Source organism: Neoarius graeffei, chromosome 20, assembly GCF_027579695.1.
Source record: "Neoarius graeffei isolate fNeoGra1 chromosome 20, fNeoGra1.pri, whole genome shotgun sequence".
NCBI classification, from domain to species: Eukaryota; Metazoa; Chordata; class Actinopteri; order Siluriformes; family Ariidae; genus Neoarius; species Neoarius graeffei.
Genome location: NC_083588.1, coordinates 17,540,549 through 17,557,537, shown reverse-complemented (window position 1 = coordinate 17,557,537; position 16,989 = coordinate 17,540,549). Strand labels below are relative to the sequence as shown.

General features: G+C 42.9%; 1 protein-coding gene across 14 annotated transcripts in view; it reads left to right on the top strand.

The window, feature by feature from the left end:
* cep112 (centrosomal protein 112) overlaps positions 1 to 16,989 on the top strand; it is a 507,564-nt gene that overhangs the window by 413,408 nt on the left and 77,167 nt on the right. For all 14 annotated transcript variants that reach the window (XM_060901361.1, XM_060901366.1, XM_060901363.1 and 11 more), the window contains one exon: positions 5,511 to 5,660. In XM_060901361.1, the coding sequence (XP_060757344.1) occupies positions 5,511 to 5,660 (150 nt within the window). The remainder of the gene's footprint in view (positions 1 to 5,510; positions 5,661 to 16,989) is intronic.

Genomic DNA, 16,989 nt, shown 5'->3' with positions numbered 1-16,989 from the left:
TCTTCTTCTAATAACCAAGTTAAACATGCACCGGACTATACAGTACCAGTCAAAAGTTTGGACACCTTCTAATTCAGTGATTTTTTTTTCCTTGATTTTTATGAATTAAAAGGCACGTCACGTCTTAAAGTAATGATGGATGTCGTTTCTCTTTACTTAGTCGAACGGTTCTTGACATAATATGGATTACTACAGTTGTGGAATAGGGCCGTTTACTGCGTTTTTATCAGGCTTGTAGTACTCGAGTCTGACTCGTGCCCTATTTAAGGACTCGTGACTTGACTCGGACTCGTGCATTAAGGGTGTTTTCACACCTGGTCCCCATTAAAGGAACCAGACTCAGTCCTCTTTAAGTGGACCAAAAAGTGGACCAATAGAAAAAGAACTCGGTTCTTTTTGTGTTCACACTGTGAATTTATTACAAAGAGGACTGGGTTCTCATTCTGGTCCAGTTAAGCTTTGATGGGGCCTCAGTCCTCTTTCTGTTCACACCAGGTCCTCTAGAGCCCTCAGACCCCCAGTGCACGGAATTCTGGGTAATTTTCTCTTGAATCAAAATGTCTGCTGCCATGCTTGCCCTGCTGTATTCTTTGATCAAAATAGTGCGGATTAAGGAAAATAAATGTATTCCAGCGGCTGTGGTAAGTTCCAAAAGGAAGTTGAGTTTCCCTGCTACAGTCACGTGACCAACTACAGCAAACGAAGAAGGTTAAACTACAGTGAAAAAGGCGAAGTGAACCCGGTGCGCTTTTTGTTCATAATGCGCAGATTAGGCGAACCGTACCGTTGATTTTTAGCGAACCGTACTGAGACCACCTCCTGAGGTGGTCTCAGTTCGGTTCGCTTTAAAGGGGTCTGGGTATGGTTGGAGTGTTCACATATGCGCAAAAAGTGCTGAGTCATCGATCTGAGTTCGGTTGGATGGCTGAAAGGGACCAAGTGTGAAAACACCCTAACTGTATTCAGACTTGTAAATTAGAGACGAGGACTCGGAGTTCTTCTTGATTTTTTTTTGTACCATGCTATAATAATTTGGCATAAGATATTTATATCTACATTAATTTTTATACTAATTTCGTGCAAGACGATGCACATTCACCTGTTCATACACCATGTTCAGGAACAAGCTAACGTTAATGGCGCTAAAATGCCTGGAGAGAACGCCCCTAGGATTGTCCGCTTTGCTTATACAGACTTCTCGTGCAGTGGGAAAAAATGCACTGCTGTGTGTTCCATATGTAGAAGAACTATCGAGGAGACGACGGGGACAACCTCGAACTTCAATCGTCATTTGGCAAGACTCCACCCGGAGAAGGAAGTGACACGCTATGGTCATTGCTCTGTTGCTTGCTGAGCGATGAACTAGCTAGTGTTAACCCTCGCTCATGTTATTTGCCCTGTTGATAGTGGGCGGGGCTTGCTGAGCGACAAACAAGCTTTTTATCTGTAGCCTATGAACTAAAATGGTGCAGTCAAGCAGGAACGTTAGTCCAACATAGCACCAGAGACGCTTTCAGATAAAGGCAGCAACAGCCACCGTCAAATGGTGCGGGTGGAGTCTTGTTCTCGGACTCGACTCGAAATTTTCTTTAATGACTCGGACTTGACTCGTACTCGAGGTTTAGTGACTCGACTACAACACTGATTTGTACTGTTTGATCTCAAACACATTAAGAAGGCAAGAAATTGCACTAATTAACTTTGGACGAGGCACCTGTTAATTGAAAAGCGTTCCAGGTGACGACCTCATGAAGCTGGTTAAGATCATGCCAATAGCGTGCAAAGCGTCATCAAGGTAAACGCTGGATACTTTGAAGAAACTACAATATGGAACATTTTGGGTTTTTTTTTACATTTTTGTTTGTTTACGACATATTATTAGACATGTTCCATATGTTGTTTCATAGTTTTGATGTCTTGTTCTACGATGCAGAACGATAGAGAAAATCGTATGAATAAGTAGGTGTGTCCAAAATTTTGCCTGGTACTGTACATTAGTGTAAAGGTCAGCATGACTTGTGCTGAGAGTACTCTTGACTTTTCCTGAACCTTTTTAATCAGTGTCTAGTTGGCAAATCCAGGTCATGCAAAGGAGACCGGTTTTCAACTCGCATTTGACCCTGTCATCATTTGCAGCTTTCTAGCTAATCATTAGCATTGAGATGAAGCTCAGAAAAGATGCTGTCCGAGCAAAATAGGCCACTGGGTCTGCGTCATTTGCAGTGGAATAACTGGGCCTGGCAGTTTTATCAGTCAGACGCGATGGGTCGTTCACAGCGAGAGATGATTTTACTTTATTCAGGTGCTATGGTTAGAATGATGAGCACCGGAGATGAAACGTATCAAATAGTTCCCAATGCACATCAATGGTGATTTGCTTTTACTGGTGTCTAACAGGAATCGTTATTTCGACCCGCCTACTCGCTTAAGTCCTGGTTAGCCGGCATTAAGACGCACAGTCATCAAGCTGTGGAGTGACAACACAACTCATTCAGCTTCAGCAGGAAGCGTGTTTACTCCCAGCCTAAACAGCGGCTGTGAAATTACAGAAGGCGAGCCGAGGCAATTACACTCGAAAGGGCCTAAATATCAGAGGAAAGATACAGGAATAACAAGAAAGGAGGGATGAGTGTGCGCCTCCAGGCTGAAGACTAGATGCGGGAATCTATATGGCAAAATAATTATTACCGAGGGAACTGATGTTACCATAATAATGGACCGTTTGTCGCTTTCATGTGGTCCACCCACTGACAAAATAAGTCTAATCTCTCGCTCTGTGGTTGCTCTAAAGTGTTCACTCCCTACTCCCACACAACGAGCGGATTTCAAGCAAATCATTCCTGCTCAAAGTTTGCACACAATAAACAATCCTCTGTCTAGCCCAAAGCAGCTGCCTCTGGCTCCCATTTGCCTTTCCTCAACTTCTCTCCTTTAAACATCTACCCAAGCCACATGTTTAAGAATTTGAGGTGCTCTTTCCGTCCTTTTCAGCCTCTTCTCTTTTTACCGCCTCTCTTGATGGACATTTATAGATTCCTGTTCAGTCCCAGCAGTCTTCCAAAGCTTATGTAAGTTGAATAGAGGAACAACATTTATATACAGTCGGTGACCATACGAAATCTGAAGTAACACAAGAACAGAAAGTAACAATACTTTTCAAAAATTCAAATTTCTTCCAACCATCTGAGAAGTAGCACAGTGTGGGAAATAAGTCCGGACCGGTGGACATATACCGGTAATTTTCGCATTTGTCCGTCTGTATTGCAAAAGCATCAAACTGGATGGCCCATGAAAAATTGTAACGATATGGGTCAAATCTACTTCTAATTTCCTTCCAAATGTTACACTGGGCGAAACACGGCCTGTGAAACGGGGTCCCCGCAGGCATGACTTTAATAATTCATAACTCAGCCACCGATTGTCCTTGCCCCACCAAAATTCAAGGTACCTCCCTCTCCCTGAGCCCTTTCGAACCAGCCCAGGCGCGGCCGCTATGATCGCAGCTCGGCCCGCTATTCGCCCCGAAAATCTTTAACACGAGCCCTGGCTTGAGCCAGCCTTTAAAAATTCATAACTTGGCCACCCAAAGGCCCAGCCCTGCCAAAGGCGTCCTTCTTCTCAAGACCTTTCGAACAAGCACAGGCTCGGCCTGATCTGACATCAGGAGCGAGCGTGGCTCGTGGAAAGCTTTAGCACGAGCCCTCGCTCCAGCCAATCACGCGTGTGGGGATTTAAAAATTCATAACTCAGCCACCCAAGGGCCTAGCCCCACCAAAACTTACAGGCACCTCCGTCTCCCTGAGTGGCACGCTAAATAAGACAACAGTAATGCACTCGGTATTCACTGTTGTTTTTATTGCACGGTGCAGTTGAACTCGTGTTTTAGGGTTGACCAGTATCCGATTGATCCAGTCAGTTGATTAAGAGTTCAGTTTACATGAAACTTTGCAGTACAGTATTAGGTTAAGTGCCAAACTGCCAGTTAATGGTTATTATGTGCATTTTTTTTTTCATTCATGAGAAGAATGACAGTCATTTGCTTTGTAGGCTGTAGATCTATATTTTAATAGTTTTTATTTTCTTCTATTTTTTAAGTTCTAGTCCAGCAGATTTTAGTCTGGATGCCAAATGATATCAGCATGTCTAGTTTTGAGTCATTTTGTTACAAAATTGCTTGGAATCTCGAACTCAAAATTTTAACTCTATGGTGTAAGAATAGTTGTGTTGTTAATTACTAAATTTCTGATAGACTTCTTATAAACATATTATGTAAAAATAGTCATTGTTGGCATAATGTTTCATGAGTGTTCTTATAGTACCTGTATAATGCCTCTTTTCCACCAAAGCAGTTCCAGGGCTGGTTCGGGGCCAGTGCTTAGTTTGGAACCGGGTTTTCTGTTTCCACTGACAAAGAACTGGCTCTGGGGCCAGAAAAACCGGTTCCAGGCTAGCACCAACTCTTTGCTGGGCCAGAGGAAAGAACCGCTTACGTCAGCTGGGGGGTGGAGTTGTTAAGACCAACAACAATAACAAGACCGCGAAAGATTGCCATTTTTAAGCGACGAGAAGCAGCAGCTATACAAACGCGACGTCAGCCATTATTATTATTGTTGTTGTTGCTGCTGCTGCTTCTTCCGTGTTGTTTTTGCTTCGATATTCGCGCCAAGGTTTACGCAAACGTAGCGACGTAACTGACGTATACAACGATGTAACTGACGTATACAGCGACGTAATGACGTGGCTTCCCTTAGCACCGCGAGCTATGGAAAAGCAAACTGGTTCTCAGCTGGCTCGCAAGTTGAACGAGTTGTGAACCAGCACTGGCCCCGAACCAGCCCTGGAACTGATTTGGTGGAAAAGGGGTATATGAGGACCAGTAAGTTGTCACCAACTGGAACATCCTTGGGCCCCTGTACTTTTTCCTAGACATGGAACTGACCTGTGTGTGTAACCTAAAGCATGTTTTTCTTGAATCTTCTGACATTTTCTTGTAAATTATAGTCAATTTGTAGTGTAATTAGCCACTAATGTCGAGTGCAATTTGGCCTTTGAAGATCACAAAAATGTGCCTGGAAATAGCTGAGAAGCCATCTCCAGGCATCTAAAGCCCTTCAGCTTCCGGGGCCCTAAGGCAAGACCCGGACCCCCGGCCGCGTTGTTCCGGGCCTTTGGCCCGTCATTCGGACAGGCTGAAATTTGGATGGACAGACAACATTTCAGACTCGTCAGTCCTGTGACAGTCTGCTTAAAAGATCTTTTTCCCCACACTGGAAGTACATAACATGCCAGATTAAAAATATATGCTACGTATTAAGAATATGATTAAACATTGATGCTACAACATCACTCCTGAGAAATGTCATTAATTTAATAGCCTCACTTTCGAGCAATGTTACTAAAATAAATTCCAGTTATTCATCAAAACATTCATAGACCCAGAGTTTTCTTCTTATCAGATTATTGACACTCACGCAAACATGTCGTCTGTCGCTGTCTGTGCGTGCTTCTAGACAATGGCAGAGCTACAGACAACACTGTTCTCCATTAAAGAAGAGAGCAAACAAACCCAGCAGGCTCTGGAGCACCAGCTACAGGAAGCGCGTACACGCTGGGATGAGGAGAGAAGACAGCTCAGCCGAGATGCTGATCGTGTCAGCAAGGTGAGGACACATACACACGCAAGCGCACACTGAAATAATCTGCTATACAACACAGCACTATGCCTTCGCCGTTTACATCAGAGGACAGTAGAGAATAGAACAAGGATGGTAACTTGTATACCCCTTACAGTACAAGGCTCTTCTTTCTGTAGGGCTTAGGAGTATGATGTCATGAAGTGCCTTATGAGTAATTCGCGGTTTTGGCAGGGCTAGTAAGGCAGAGAGGCAGCTTAGTACCTTGCTTGGCATCCCTCTGCAGTTTGCTGTGATGTAACCACATTGCCATGGCTTGGCGGCCATCTGTCGTCCGTCATCCTTCTTCTTCGGCAGCCGTCGGACGAAGTCCATGACAAGCGCATGGGTCGCAAGCGTTCAAGTACTTTTCGTGCATTTCCTATGATGGCTTACTAGTCTGATCCTAGAGAGACAGACACGATGGCATGTAGGGCAGACATGGGCTGTTGTCGATTGAGCTCTTACAGTGGCCTTTCTCCTGGCTCTTTTTGCGTCGGCGTCATCGCTGAACTAACTTTCCCCTGCTACAAGTGCCTCTCTGCAAGCTGTCTTCCAAATGCTGCGTTCTGCTGCGAGACGTTCCCAGTCGTACATTGAGAGACCAATTGCGAGCATGTCTGTCTTGCAGACGTCTCGGAAACGTAGTTTTGGTCTACCGACAGGTCTTGAGCCAAATGCCAGCTCTCCATACAGGAGGTCCTTGGAGATGCGACCATCCTCCATTCGCCGTACATGGCCCAGCCATCTCATCCTACGTTGTCTAAGGAGGGCATATATTGAGGGGATGCCCGCTCTTTCAAGTACTTTGCTGTTGGTGACCTTGTCTGTCCATGAGATACAGTGGTGCTTGAAAGTTTGTGAACCCTTTAGAATTGTCTATATTTCTGCATAAATATGACCGAAAACAGCATCAGATTTTCACACAAGTCCTAAAAGTAGATAAAGAGAACCCAGTTAAACAAATGAGACAAAAATATTATACTTGGTCATGTATTTATTGAGGAAAATTATCCAATATTACATACCTGTCAGTGGCAAAAGTATATGAACCTCTAGGATTACTAGTTAATTTGAAGGTGAAATTAGAGGCAGGTGTTTTCAGTCAATGGGATGACAATCAGGTGTGAGTGGGCACCCTGTTTTATTTAAAGAATAGGGATCTATCAAAGTCTGATCTTCTCAACACATGTTTGTGGAAATGTATCATGGCACGAACAAATGAGATTTCTGAGGACCTCAGAAAAAGCGTTGTTGATGCTCATCAGGCTGGAAAAGGTTACAAAACCATCTCTAAAGAGTTTGGACTCCAACAATCCACAGTCAGACAGATTGTGTACAAATGGAGGAAATTCAAGACCATTGTTACCCTCCCCAGGAGTGGTCGACCAACAAAGATCACGCCAAGAGCAAGGCGTGTAATAATCGGCGAGGTCACAAAGGGCCCCCGGGAAACTTCTAAGCAACTGAAGGCCTCTCTCACATTGGCTTATGTTATTGTTCATGAGTCCACCATCAGGAGAACACTGAACAACAATGGTGTGCATGGCAGGGTTGCAAGGAGAAAGCCACTGCTCTCCAAAAAGAACATTGCTGCTCATCTGCAGTTTGCTAAAGGTCATGTGGACAAGCCAGAAGTCTATTGAAAAAATGTTTTGTGGATGGATGAGACCAAAATAGAACTTTTTGGTTTAAACGAAAAAAGGAAAACGCTACATTCCAGCATAAAAACTTTATCCAATCTGTGAAACATGGTGGTGGTAGTATCATGGTTTGGGCCTGTTTTGCTGCATCTGGGCCAGGACGGCTTGCCGTCATTGATGGAACAATGAATTCTGAATTATACCAGCGAATTCTAAAGGAAAATGTCAGGACACCTGTCCATGAACTGAATCTCAAGAGAAGGTGAGTCATGCAGCAAGACAACGACCCTAAGCACACAAGTCGTTCTACCAAAGAATGGTTACAGAAGAATAAAGTTAATGTTTTGGAATGGCCAAGTCAAAGTCCTGACCTTAATCCAATCGAAATGTTGTGGAAGAACCTGAAGCGAGCAGCTCATGTGAGGAAACCCACCAACATCCCAGAGTTGAAGCTGTTCTGTACGGAGGAACGAGCTAAAATTCCTCCAAGCCGGTGTGCAGGACTGATCAACAGTTACCGGAAACGTTTAATTGCAGTTATTGCTGCACAAGGGGGTCACACCAGATACTGAAAGCAAAGGTTCACAATACTTTTGCCACTGACAGATCTGTAATATCGGATCATTTTCCTCAATAAATAAATGACCAAGTATAATATTTTTGTCTCATTTGTTTAACTGGGCTCTCTTTATCTACTTTTAGGACTTGTGTGAAAATCTGATGATGTTTTCGGTCATATTTATGCAGAAATATAGACAATTCTAAAAGGTTCACAAACTTTCAAGCACCACTGTAGATAGGATGCGACGTAGACACCTCATGTGGAAGGAGTGCAAGCATTTCTCCTGACTAGCGTAGGTGGCCCAGGACTCACTGCCGTATAACAGGGTACTCACGTTACAAGCGTGATAAACCGCGACTTTGGTGGTAGTGGTGAGCTTCTTGTTCTCCCACACACGAGGGCAAGTTTGGCCATATTGGTTGCAGCCTTTCTGTCTGTCGTCCGTCATCCACAGTTCGGTTAAATCGCATCTCCTCTGTCAGTTCTTTACGGATTTTCGTTCCGATTGTTTTATTTGAAAGAACCCATCACTCCATACAAAACCTGGTCATTGTTTTGTCAAACTTTTTGCTAACGAGTTAGCAATTAGGTCAATTTAACAAATTTTCCAGGCCTCTCACTGGAATTGTATCTCCTCTCTCATTTCAGTTCTTATCGATGTTTTGGGTAGATCTTCCCTTGAGGAACAAAACTTGGTCGTTTGTTTGTTGATTTTCCTGTTGTAAAGAGTTTGTTTACAACTTTGCTTCTTTTCATTTAAATCGTGTCTCCTCCCTCAGTTCTCAATGGATTTCAGTTCGGATTGTTTTATTTGAAAGAACTCGACCTTCTGCACAAAACTTGGTCATTGTATTGTCAATTTTTTGCAAACATATTAATAATTAGGTCAACTTAACAAGTTTTCTTCTGACTAGAGTTGTATCTCCTCTCTCGTTTATCAAGCGGATTCAGTTCTGATCGACGTTTTGGGTAGATCTTCCCTTGGGGAACAAAATTTAGTCCTTTGTTGATTTTCCTGTTGTAAACAATTTGTCTTGGAGGTTGGTCCTCTCTGACATTGTCACATTTCAGTTCTGTTTGATGTTTTGGTAGTTGGTTGGTTTGATGGCAGGCCAGATTAGCTACTATATCCTCGAAGTTCTGGTATGTCCCTAATGTGACCGAGTGGAGTGAACTCAGTGTTCATCTCTCTTGGTGGAAAGGCACAGCAGAGGCAGTCTAAGGCTGAGTGCACACTACACAACTGTGAAAATTTCAGTGACCAACTCCACTCGCACTACATGACTTTAATCATTTGCGATGATATGATTGTTTAATGGACGAAGAGGTATGCACACTCAAAGACGAAGCTCACAAGCTACCGAAGCTTTGATCAAAGATGAACACCAGCAAATTCAGCAACCTTTTCGCGCTACCTAATTGCCACTCCATGCCATGATTCTTCTGACCCATTTTAAGTCAATTTATTCGTATAACACTTTTAACGATAGACTTTGTCGCAAAGCAGCTTTACTGAAAAAAATGCAGATTTTAATCATATGAGATTAATAAATTGTTCCTTAATGAGCAAGCCTGAGGCAATGGTGGCAAGGAAAAACTCCCTGAGACGACATGAGGAAAAAACCTTGAGAGGAACCAGACTCAAAAGGGAACCCATCCTCATTTGGGTGATAACAGATAGATAGTGTGATTTTATAAATAATTCACTTCTATGACTGTGTCCTATATGGTCAAAAATTGCAATTGTTTAACCAGGAAATTCTTTCTAGTTTTGACATGAAGTCTATTTTGTTGACGTTATCGACTGTTCATTGATCGAGACCTGAGTGCAAAACTGTTCATGGCAATTGTAGTCCTAAGCCATCATAGCAAAACTGTTTGTGTTAAAGTGCATATCACGGGTAAATTCAGGAGCAAGATCAATGTAATTCTCCTATTTTATATTAAACTTTGGTCAAATATCTGTAACATTCTGCATTCTCTGCAATTTTTTTTTACCTTGCGCAATACCAGAAAAATTCAGTTGAAATCAAGCCATTTGAGGCGAATTGGTCCGCCTCTGAAAAAACTTGGCATTTGGATTTCCCGGCAAACGTTGATTTTCATGACGTCATCTGCGGGACGCCTCCTTCTGAATCCTATGTCAGCGCTGGTTTGTTTATGAGAAAACGACCTGGTGGTTTTCTGCAAATTTCTTCAACGTTATCGCGTAATTATTAAAATGGTTAACAGATGTAGCGTAGGAGGGTGTAGCAACACCAATCTTGATGGGATTAGTACTTATCGTTTCCCAAAAGACCGGACAATGAGAGAGAAATGGGAGCGCTTGGTCTACACAGACTGTGCACTGAAACCGTGCAAAGCTCTCGCAGCCTGCTGGCGCTTCCGTAGATAACGTCACGGATCTGGCTCCAGACTCCCTTGGGATTTTTCCAGACGCATTTTGTTATTTTATTTTTTTCTGCTGAAGACAGATGGCCTTGTGCAAAATTACCCTTCTGGATGAGTGTGTAAAGGGACATACTTTCATATTAAAAAAACCACGAAATCGGTCCAGAATATGCACTTTAAGTGTCCACAGCCATCTTCTAAGTGTATCTTTAGGCTTGGGACCAGCCTCTACAGGAGCAAAACAATGAGAACTTCAGGAGAAATCAAGGGCTGTACATATAGGGCCATCCTCGCAGGGGTAAAGTGATGAGAACTCCAGCCAGAAGTAGGACATCAGGATGGATCAGGCAGATCTGGAGAGCAGGAAAGACTAGCATCACTGGTATCTCAGGAGTGATGTGTAACTCGACAGAAAGGAAGAAAGCGATAAACACAGGTTGTTAGGTATGCCTGTTGTCACCTAATGGTTAAGAACAGTGTACTTTCTGCACTGAGTGCAAGCAGGGACTCCAGCAAGACGAACTAAGACAGAGTAACTAAGAGGGAGAGCCAGAAGGTAACACGGACATGAGGGAGCCCTGGGACATAAAGCAGCCAGCCACTCCACCCTTGACAAACCTGAGTGGAAGCGTAAGAGTGGGTGGGGGCGACAGCATCCATAGATCCCAGTTTATCAAAACACTCCATGCCTGAGAACCCTCCAGCTCTACTTGTTTACCTAACAAAAAGCTTTTAACAAAAGGCTTGACTCAAAAGATATGTTTCCAGCCTAGACTTAAACACTGAGACTGTGTCTAAGTCCCAAACACTACTTGGAAGGCCATTCCATAATCGTGGTGCTTTGTAAGGCACGGCTTTGCCCCTTGCTTTGCCCATAACTATGACAGTTAATCTTCCAGTTCTTGAACCGGTTCCATTCAAGATCCTTTAAGCCTTGATGCCAGTCCACGTTTTCACCAGTTTTGAGCGGAACCGTTGAAACAACGATGCACCATGAACGGAAGACGTTGCACAATTCACAACGGGAGTAAACGGTAGTAGCGAGATGGCAGAGCGCACTGATTACCTGCAAACTTTTGTTCTGTCATTGCAGATATTTGATTTCGGTGCATTTTATTCAGAAGATGCATCCTTTTCTGTTGCGTTCTCATTGCTGTGTTCTGCTTCTTCTCCAAATTAATGACGCCCACTGACATCATCAAGGTTTGTGCTGGAAAAACCAATTATATTTTGGTTCCAACTGGGAACCAGTTTTCAGGTTTCAAACCAATTTATTTTTGGTCAAAATAGGGTCTATTTGAGGTACCAACAAATAGCCTTCACCTTTTGAATTAAGTAGGGGTGGCTGGTCATAAAAGTTCAGAAGTTTGCTCAGTTACTGCGGTGTGAGAACATTCAGCGCTTTATAAGTCAATTTTATCATCAATGTGAAATTTAATTTGGAGCCAATGCAGTGTGAATAAGATAGGAGTGATGCGGTCATATCTTCTGGTTCTGCATTCGGGACTAACTGGAGCTTCTTTATGCACATGCTGGAACATCCAGACAGTAAGGCGTTACAATAATCCAACCTAGAGGTAACAAAGGCATGAATTAGTTTTTCTGCATCCTGTCGTGACATCATATTTCTTATCTTAGCAATATTTCTGAGGTGAAAGAAGGCCGTCTACATGAGTTTCAAATGAAAGACTGGCGTCTACCGTATGATTACACCAAGATCTTTTACTGCTGCACATGATGAAACGTTTTACACAGTACTGTGCATGTGAGTCCTGCTCTTCACGTATTCTGCACACACCTCTGAATTTGGCCAAAAACTCATTGGCACTGCTTTTGGTGGATGCAACAAATCATTTATCCAGGGAGATTACTACGAGAGCACAAATCTTCATGGTATTATGAAACGTAACATGCATGGTAGGCGAGCTAGCAAGGTCTTCTGACTGTAATCTCAACATAGTCGGAATGAATAGCTATCAAATAAGTTAACCTACTTAGTTCTGCTGTTCCACCAATGCAGTTGCTCACAAAGTACTGATTTACCAGTCGGTGTAGAGCTCTAATTTGTAATTCAGCTTATAAACACAACATATTTTCAGAAAGCTTAGGATGGTCATAACCTCGGAGAACGACACATCTTGCCGGCAAAAAGACCTTTATTTAATAGTGTCTGTGATGATAGACATGTTAATTTTGAGCTTTGTGCACAGTACAGTAAATGGACAAGATAGTACATGTAACAGCCTGGTACGCATTCAAAAGGCAGAAAATTGGAATGGCATGAAAATAAACTAATAAATGTGTCCTCCTGTCTACATTCCAATCATTTTTCAGGGTATGTCTCAGGCTTGTAGTACTCGAGTCCGACTCGCACCCGAATTTTAAGGACTCGTGACTCGACTTGGACTTAAGCACTGATGACTCGGACTCGTGCATTAACTGCATTCGGACTCATAAATTGGAGACGAGGACTCTGGGGTTTTTTTTCTTTATTTTTTGTAACATGCCATAATAATTTGGCATAAGATATTTTTTGTACTAATTTTGTGCAAGAGTATCACGCCGGCGCGCCTTGGCGCGTGCATCAGATAGACTCTCGGGTGCAGCGAACGACTCGCACCTGCACAGGATTAAGGCGCAATCAGCGCGCCTGTATAAAAACTAAAAACGCACTTACTTTGCGAAGTATTGAGTCGCGTTGCTGACATATTCCCGAGCCTTATTTCCTTGTTTGGTTTCCTGATCCCTGATTTCCTGTTTCTCGTCTTTGATTCTGCTGAGTCTACGATAGCCTGTTTGTGCCTCATTCGATCTATTGCCTGTTTCCTGTTTTACGATTTTGCCTGCCGTTCTGGATCGTTTACCCGTCTTCACTTGTATTAATAAACACACCTGCACTGACATCCAACCATCTCTGACAGAATACTTTGCACTCCCTGATAAAGAGAAGGCACATTCACCTGTTCATACAGGAACAAACTAATGTTAATGGCGCTAAAACAGCCACTGTCAAATGGTGCGGTTGGAGTCTTGTTCTCGGACTCGACTCAAAATTTATTTAATGACTTGGACTTGAACACTGGGGACTCGAGACTGGACTCGGACACGAGGTTTAGTGACTCGACTACAACACCGGTATGGCTTGATAGAGTTGCCTGGAGTTCCTTTAAAATGAGGTAAAGTGGTGTCCTCACTACAACTCTCCACTTCTCTCGTTAAGAAGAATGTGCTTTCTAGGCCCTTGTAGCTAATGCAGAGCTAACCAGCAGTCTGCTTATATTAATAGTTTATATTATAGAGTCCAACCTGGCTGCTTCAGCTCCCGTCAACCGGAGATACACTACCGTTCAAAAGTTTGGGGTCACCCAGACAGTTTTGTGTTTTCCATGAAAAGTCACACTTTTATTTACCACCATAAGTTGTAAAATGAATAGAAAATATAGTCAAGACATTTTTCTGGCCATTTTGAGCATTTCATCGACCCCACAAATGTGATGCTCCAGAAACTCAATCTGCTCAAAGGAAGGTCAGTTTTATAGCTTCTCTAAAGAGCTCAACTGTTTTCAGCTGTGCTAACATGATTGTACAAGGGTTTTCTAATCATCCATTAGCCTTCTGAGGCAATGAGCAAACACATTGTACCATTAGAACACTGGAGTGAGAGTTGCTGGAAATGGGCCTCTATTGAGGTATTTCACCTGACGTCACCGGGTCACGTGACGCCCCGGTGTCCGCCATTTTGAACGTCAAGCTACATACTAACGCTGCAGACAGAGAGGGAGAACCAGCTTGAAAAAAAATGTGTTACAGACACCTAGAATAGATTAATTTGTCAGTAAGCACTCTATAAATAACCATGGTGTTTGCTTGTTGTGCTGTGGGCTGCCGCAACAGACAGGGACAGCGTGCAGGACGCTCCTTTTACCGGTTTCTAGTGATGGGAATTTCGGCTCTTTTGGCTCTTCTTACTATAAGGAGCCGGCTCTTTCGGCTCCCAAACGGCTCCTGAGATTTTATTTTTGATTTAGTTGCTGCAATTAACTAGTTAATTAATTACATTATTTATATTTTATCAATAGGATGTTTTCCATTTTATTTTTTAGTTTTTGTAGCCATTGTAAAGCTTTATAAAGTATAGCAGTGTAACAATGTTCTAACTATAGAAATAAAACTTACTTACCAATTAATAAATTATTTTCTCACAAACATAATGCAAAACTGTGTTATATTACCAATATAAAATACACAGCTGATTTTCCCCTCCTCAGGTGCCTCACAGACTCCTCTCCCCTGCGCTCCACAGCTTTAAGCATTACGCCAATTTTCGTATTTTCGCAGCTGTGAATGACCAACCCCCCCCGACCAAAAAAAGTAGGCGTACACCATGCTACTTTTTTTCCTTTGAATGGTAATAGACAACAAAAAGACGCAATCGGACAGCAACTTTTTTTGTGAAAGTCTCTCTCTCTGAGGCACCTAAGGACAAAAAACTAATTCGGCTCCCCAACTCGGCTCCCACCGAAGAGCCGGCTCCCGTCGTTCACTTCAAAGAGCCGGCTCTTTGAACCGGATCGTTCGCGACCGACACATCACTACCGGTTTCCTACTGACCCAGACAAGAGGGCCAAATGGATTGCAGCTGTGAAGAGACAGGATTGGGAGCCAACAGAGTACTCCAGACTTTGCAGTGATCATTTCATTTCAGGTTAGTTTATCAGTTAACGCAATTTTGATGAAATATATAGCAAAAAGTAAACGGGTCAGTGTTTGTTAACCCATCTGAGCAGTGAAACAAGGCAGTGTTAATTTGTCTAGGGTTGCATGTAGCAGACATCAGACATAAAACGCAGTAACAGAGGCTAGAAAGAAACGGGACACAGAAATAAATAAACAGGGCTCCATACCAAGGCTGGGTACAGTGTTTGTGATAAAAGACAGATCCAATTTAACACGAATCACAGCTTACTTTCTTGTTAAAATGTGCAAAGGTCTCCACCATCTCATACCGCCTTGCACTGAAGGACTTAAGCGTGCCGTCCAAAATGGCTGCGTCACGTGACTTGGTCACGTGGGTGAAATACCTCAATACACCTATGGAGATATTGCACCAAAACCCAGACATTTGCAGCTAGAATAGTCATTTACCACATTAGCAATGTATAGAGTGGATTTCTGATTAGTTTAAAGTGATCTTCATTGAAAAGAACAGTGCTTTTCTTTCAAAAATAAGGACATTTCAAAGTGACCCCAAACTTTTGAACGGTAGTGTATTCATTCTTTTACCTCAGAATACACTTCGAGTGTTGTTTTGAGTGCACAAACCACTCAGAGGCCTCATTATTTCAAGCCCATGACTTAACTGCTCAGTTAATGGGGCTCAAATTAATAGATGAGTCAATTAAATTTCACACTGAGAGAGAGAGAGAGAGAGAGAGGGAGTTTGAGTAAGAATAGAAAGGCGATCAGAAAACATATATGACACACTCAGTGACAGTCAGAGAAACCATTTCAGGCTGACATTATTTCCAGACTGCTCACTTCAAAGGCAGATTATGAAAGCCAAAGGCCCGGAAAAAAAAAAGAAAGGAAAAAAAAGGGAGTGGATAAAACAAGAACATCAAAGTTTATTGCATTTTAGTGCAATAATCCTTAAATGTTTGTTGTGAGCACAGGAACTCCTATCAGATGTCCCTTGGTGTTTAACCTAAATCTCTAGAAAGGAGGCTGTAGCGTTTCTCCTTGCTTTAATTGTTTGCATTTCTCTCACAGTTGCTTAAGACACAAAACGGCACCATGTGGTTGCCACACTTTACGCTCCATTAGCTTTAGCACAGAGCTATGTCGTTCGCATCGCTGCGATTTCTCTTACACATGGGTACAAACAAAGCTGAGCCGTGAAAGCAAAGAGGACAACGGCTGGCGATGACCAGAAAACTGGGGTTTATTATCAATGCAGACCTATGGAAATGCAAGACACAAGGTGGTGTAGACTGACGGTCAGTGGTAAGTGCGTAAAAGCCCCTTTCATATACAAATCCCATTAATGTACAGTGGTGCTTGAAAGTTTGTGAAGCCTTTAGAATTCATACATGTCAACCCCTTTGGGCGTCCACCTGTAGTATCAGAGGAAGAAATCCATAAAATCCTTATAGCCTTTGAATCGCACCAAACTTAATAAATAAATAAGTAAATATAACTTGCCTGAGAACTTCGTCCAGCATGTCGAAAATCGCCTCGCCCGTGCCGATATTGCACACGGGCATGTCTATGATTCTTGACTTCGCCCCTCTGTTTATGTCGAAGATCCGCACCAAAACGGCCAGTCGCTTGTCCATCTTTTTGTCATTGGATTCGTCGATCATCAAGGAAAATGGCGACGTCCGGCAGTGCTGGATGATCGGTAGTGTAGCTTCGGGGGCCGAGCTCTTTTTGATTATTTGCGTTGTTTTGGTGCGCCTACAGCTGATAGATTTCGCAGTTGTACTGTCCGTGCAAATTCGCGGCAACAGTTCTGTCAGGTGGTCCGCAACGGCTAGCGGCAAATTGTGCTGAGCATTAAAATTACAGATCGTAACTTCTGCTCTTATTACACTTGTTGGTTGATCATCGGTCTTAGGCTTTGCAAACATCGTCATTTGCGGCTGATTCTGTTTCTGGTGCAAATTTCGCTGATGTAGTTTGGACCTCGTGTTCCGTCACGTCGTAAACTCCAGACGCCGCA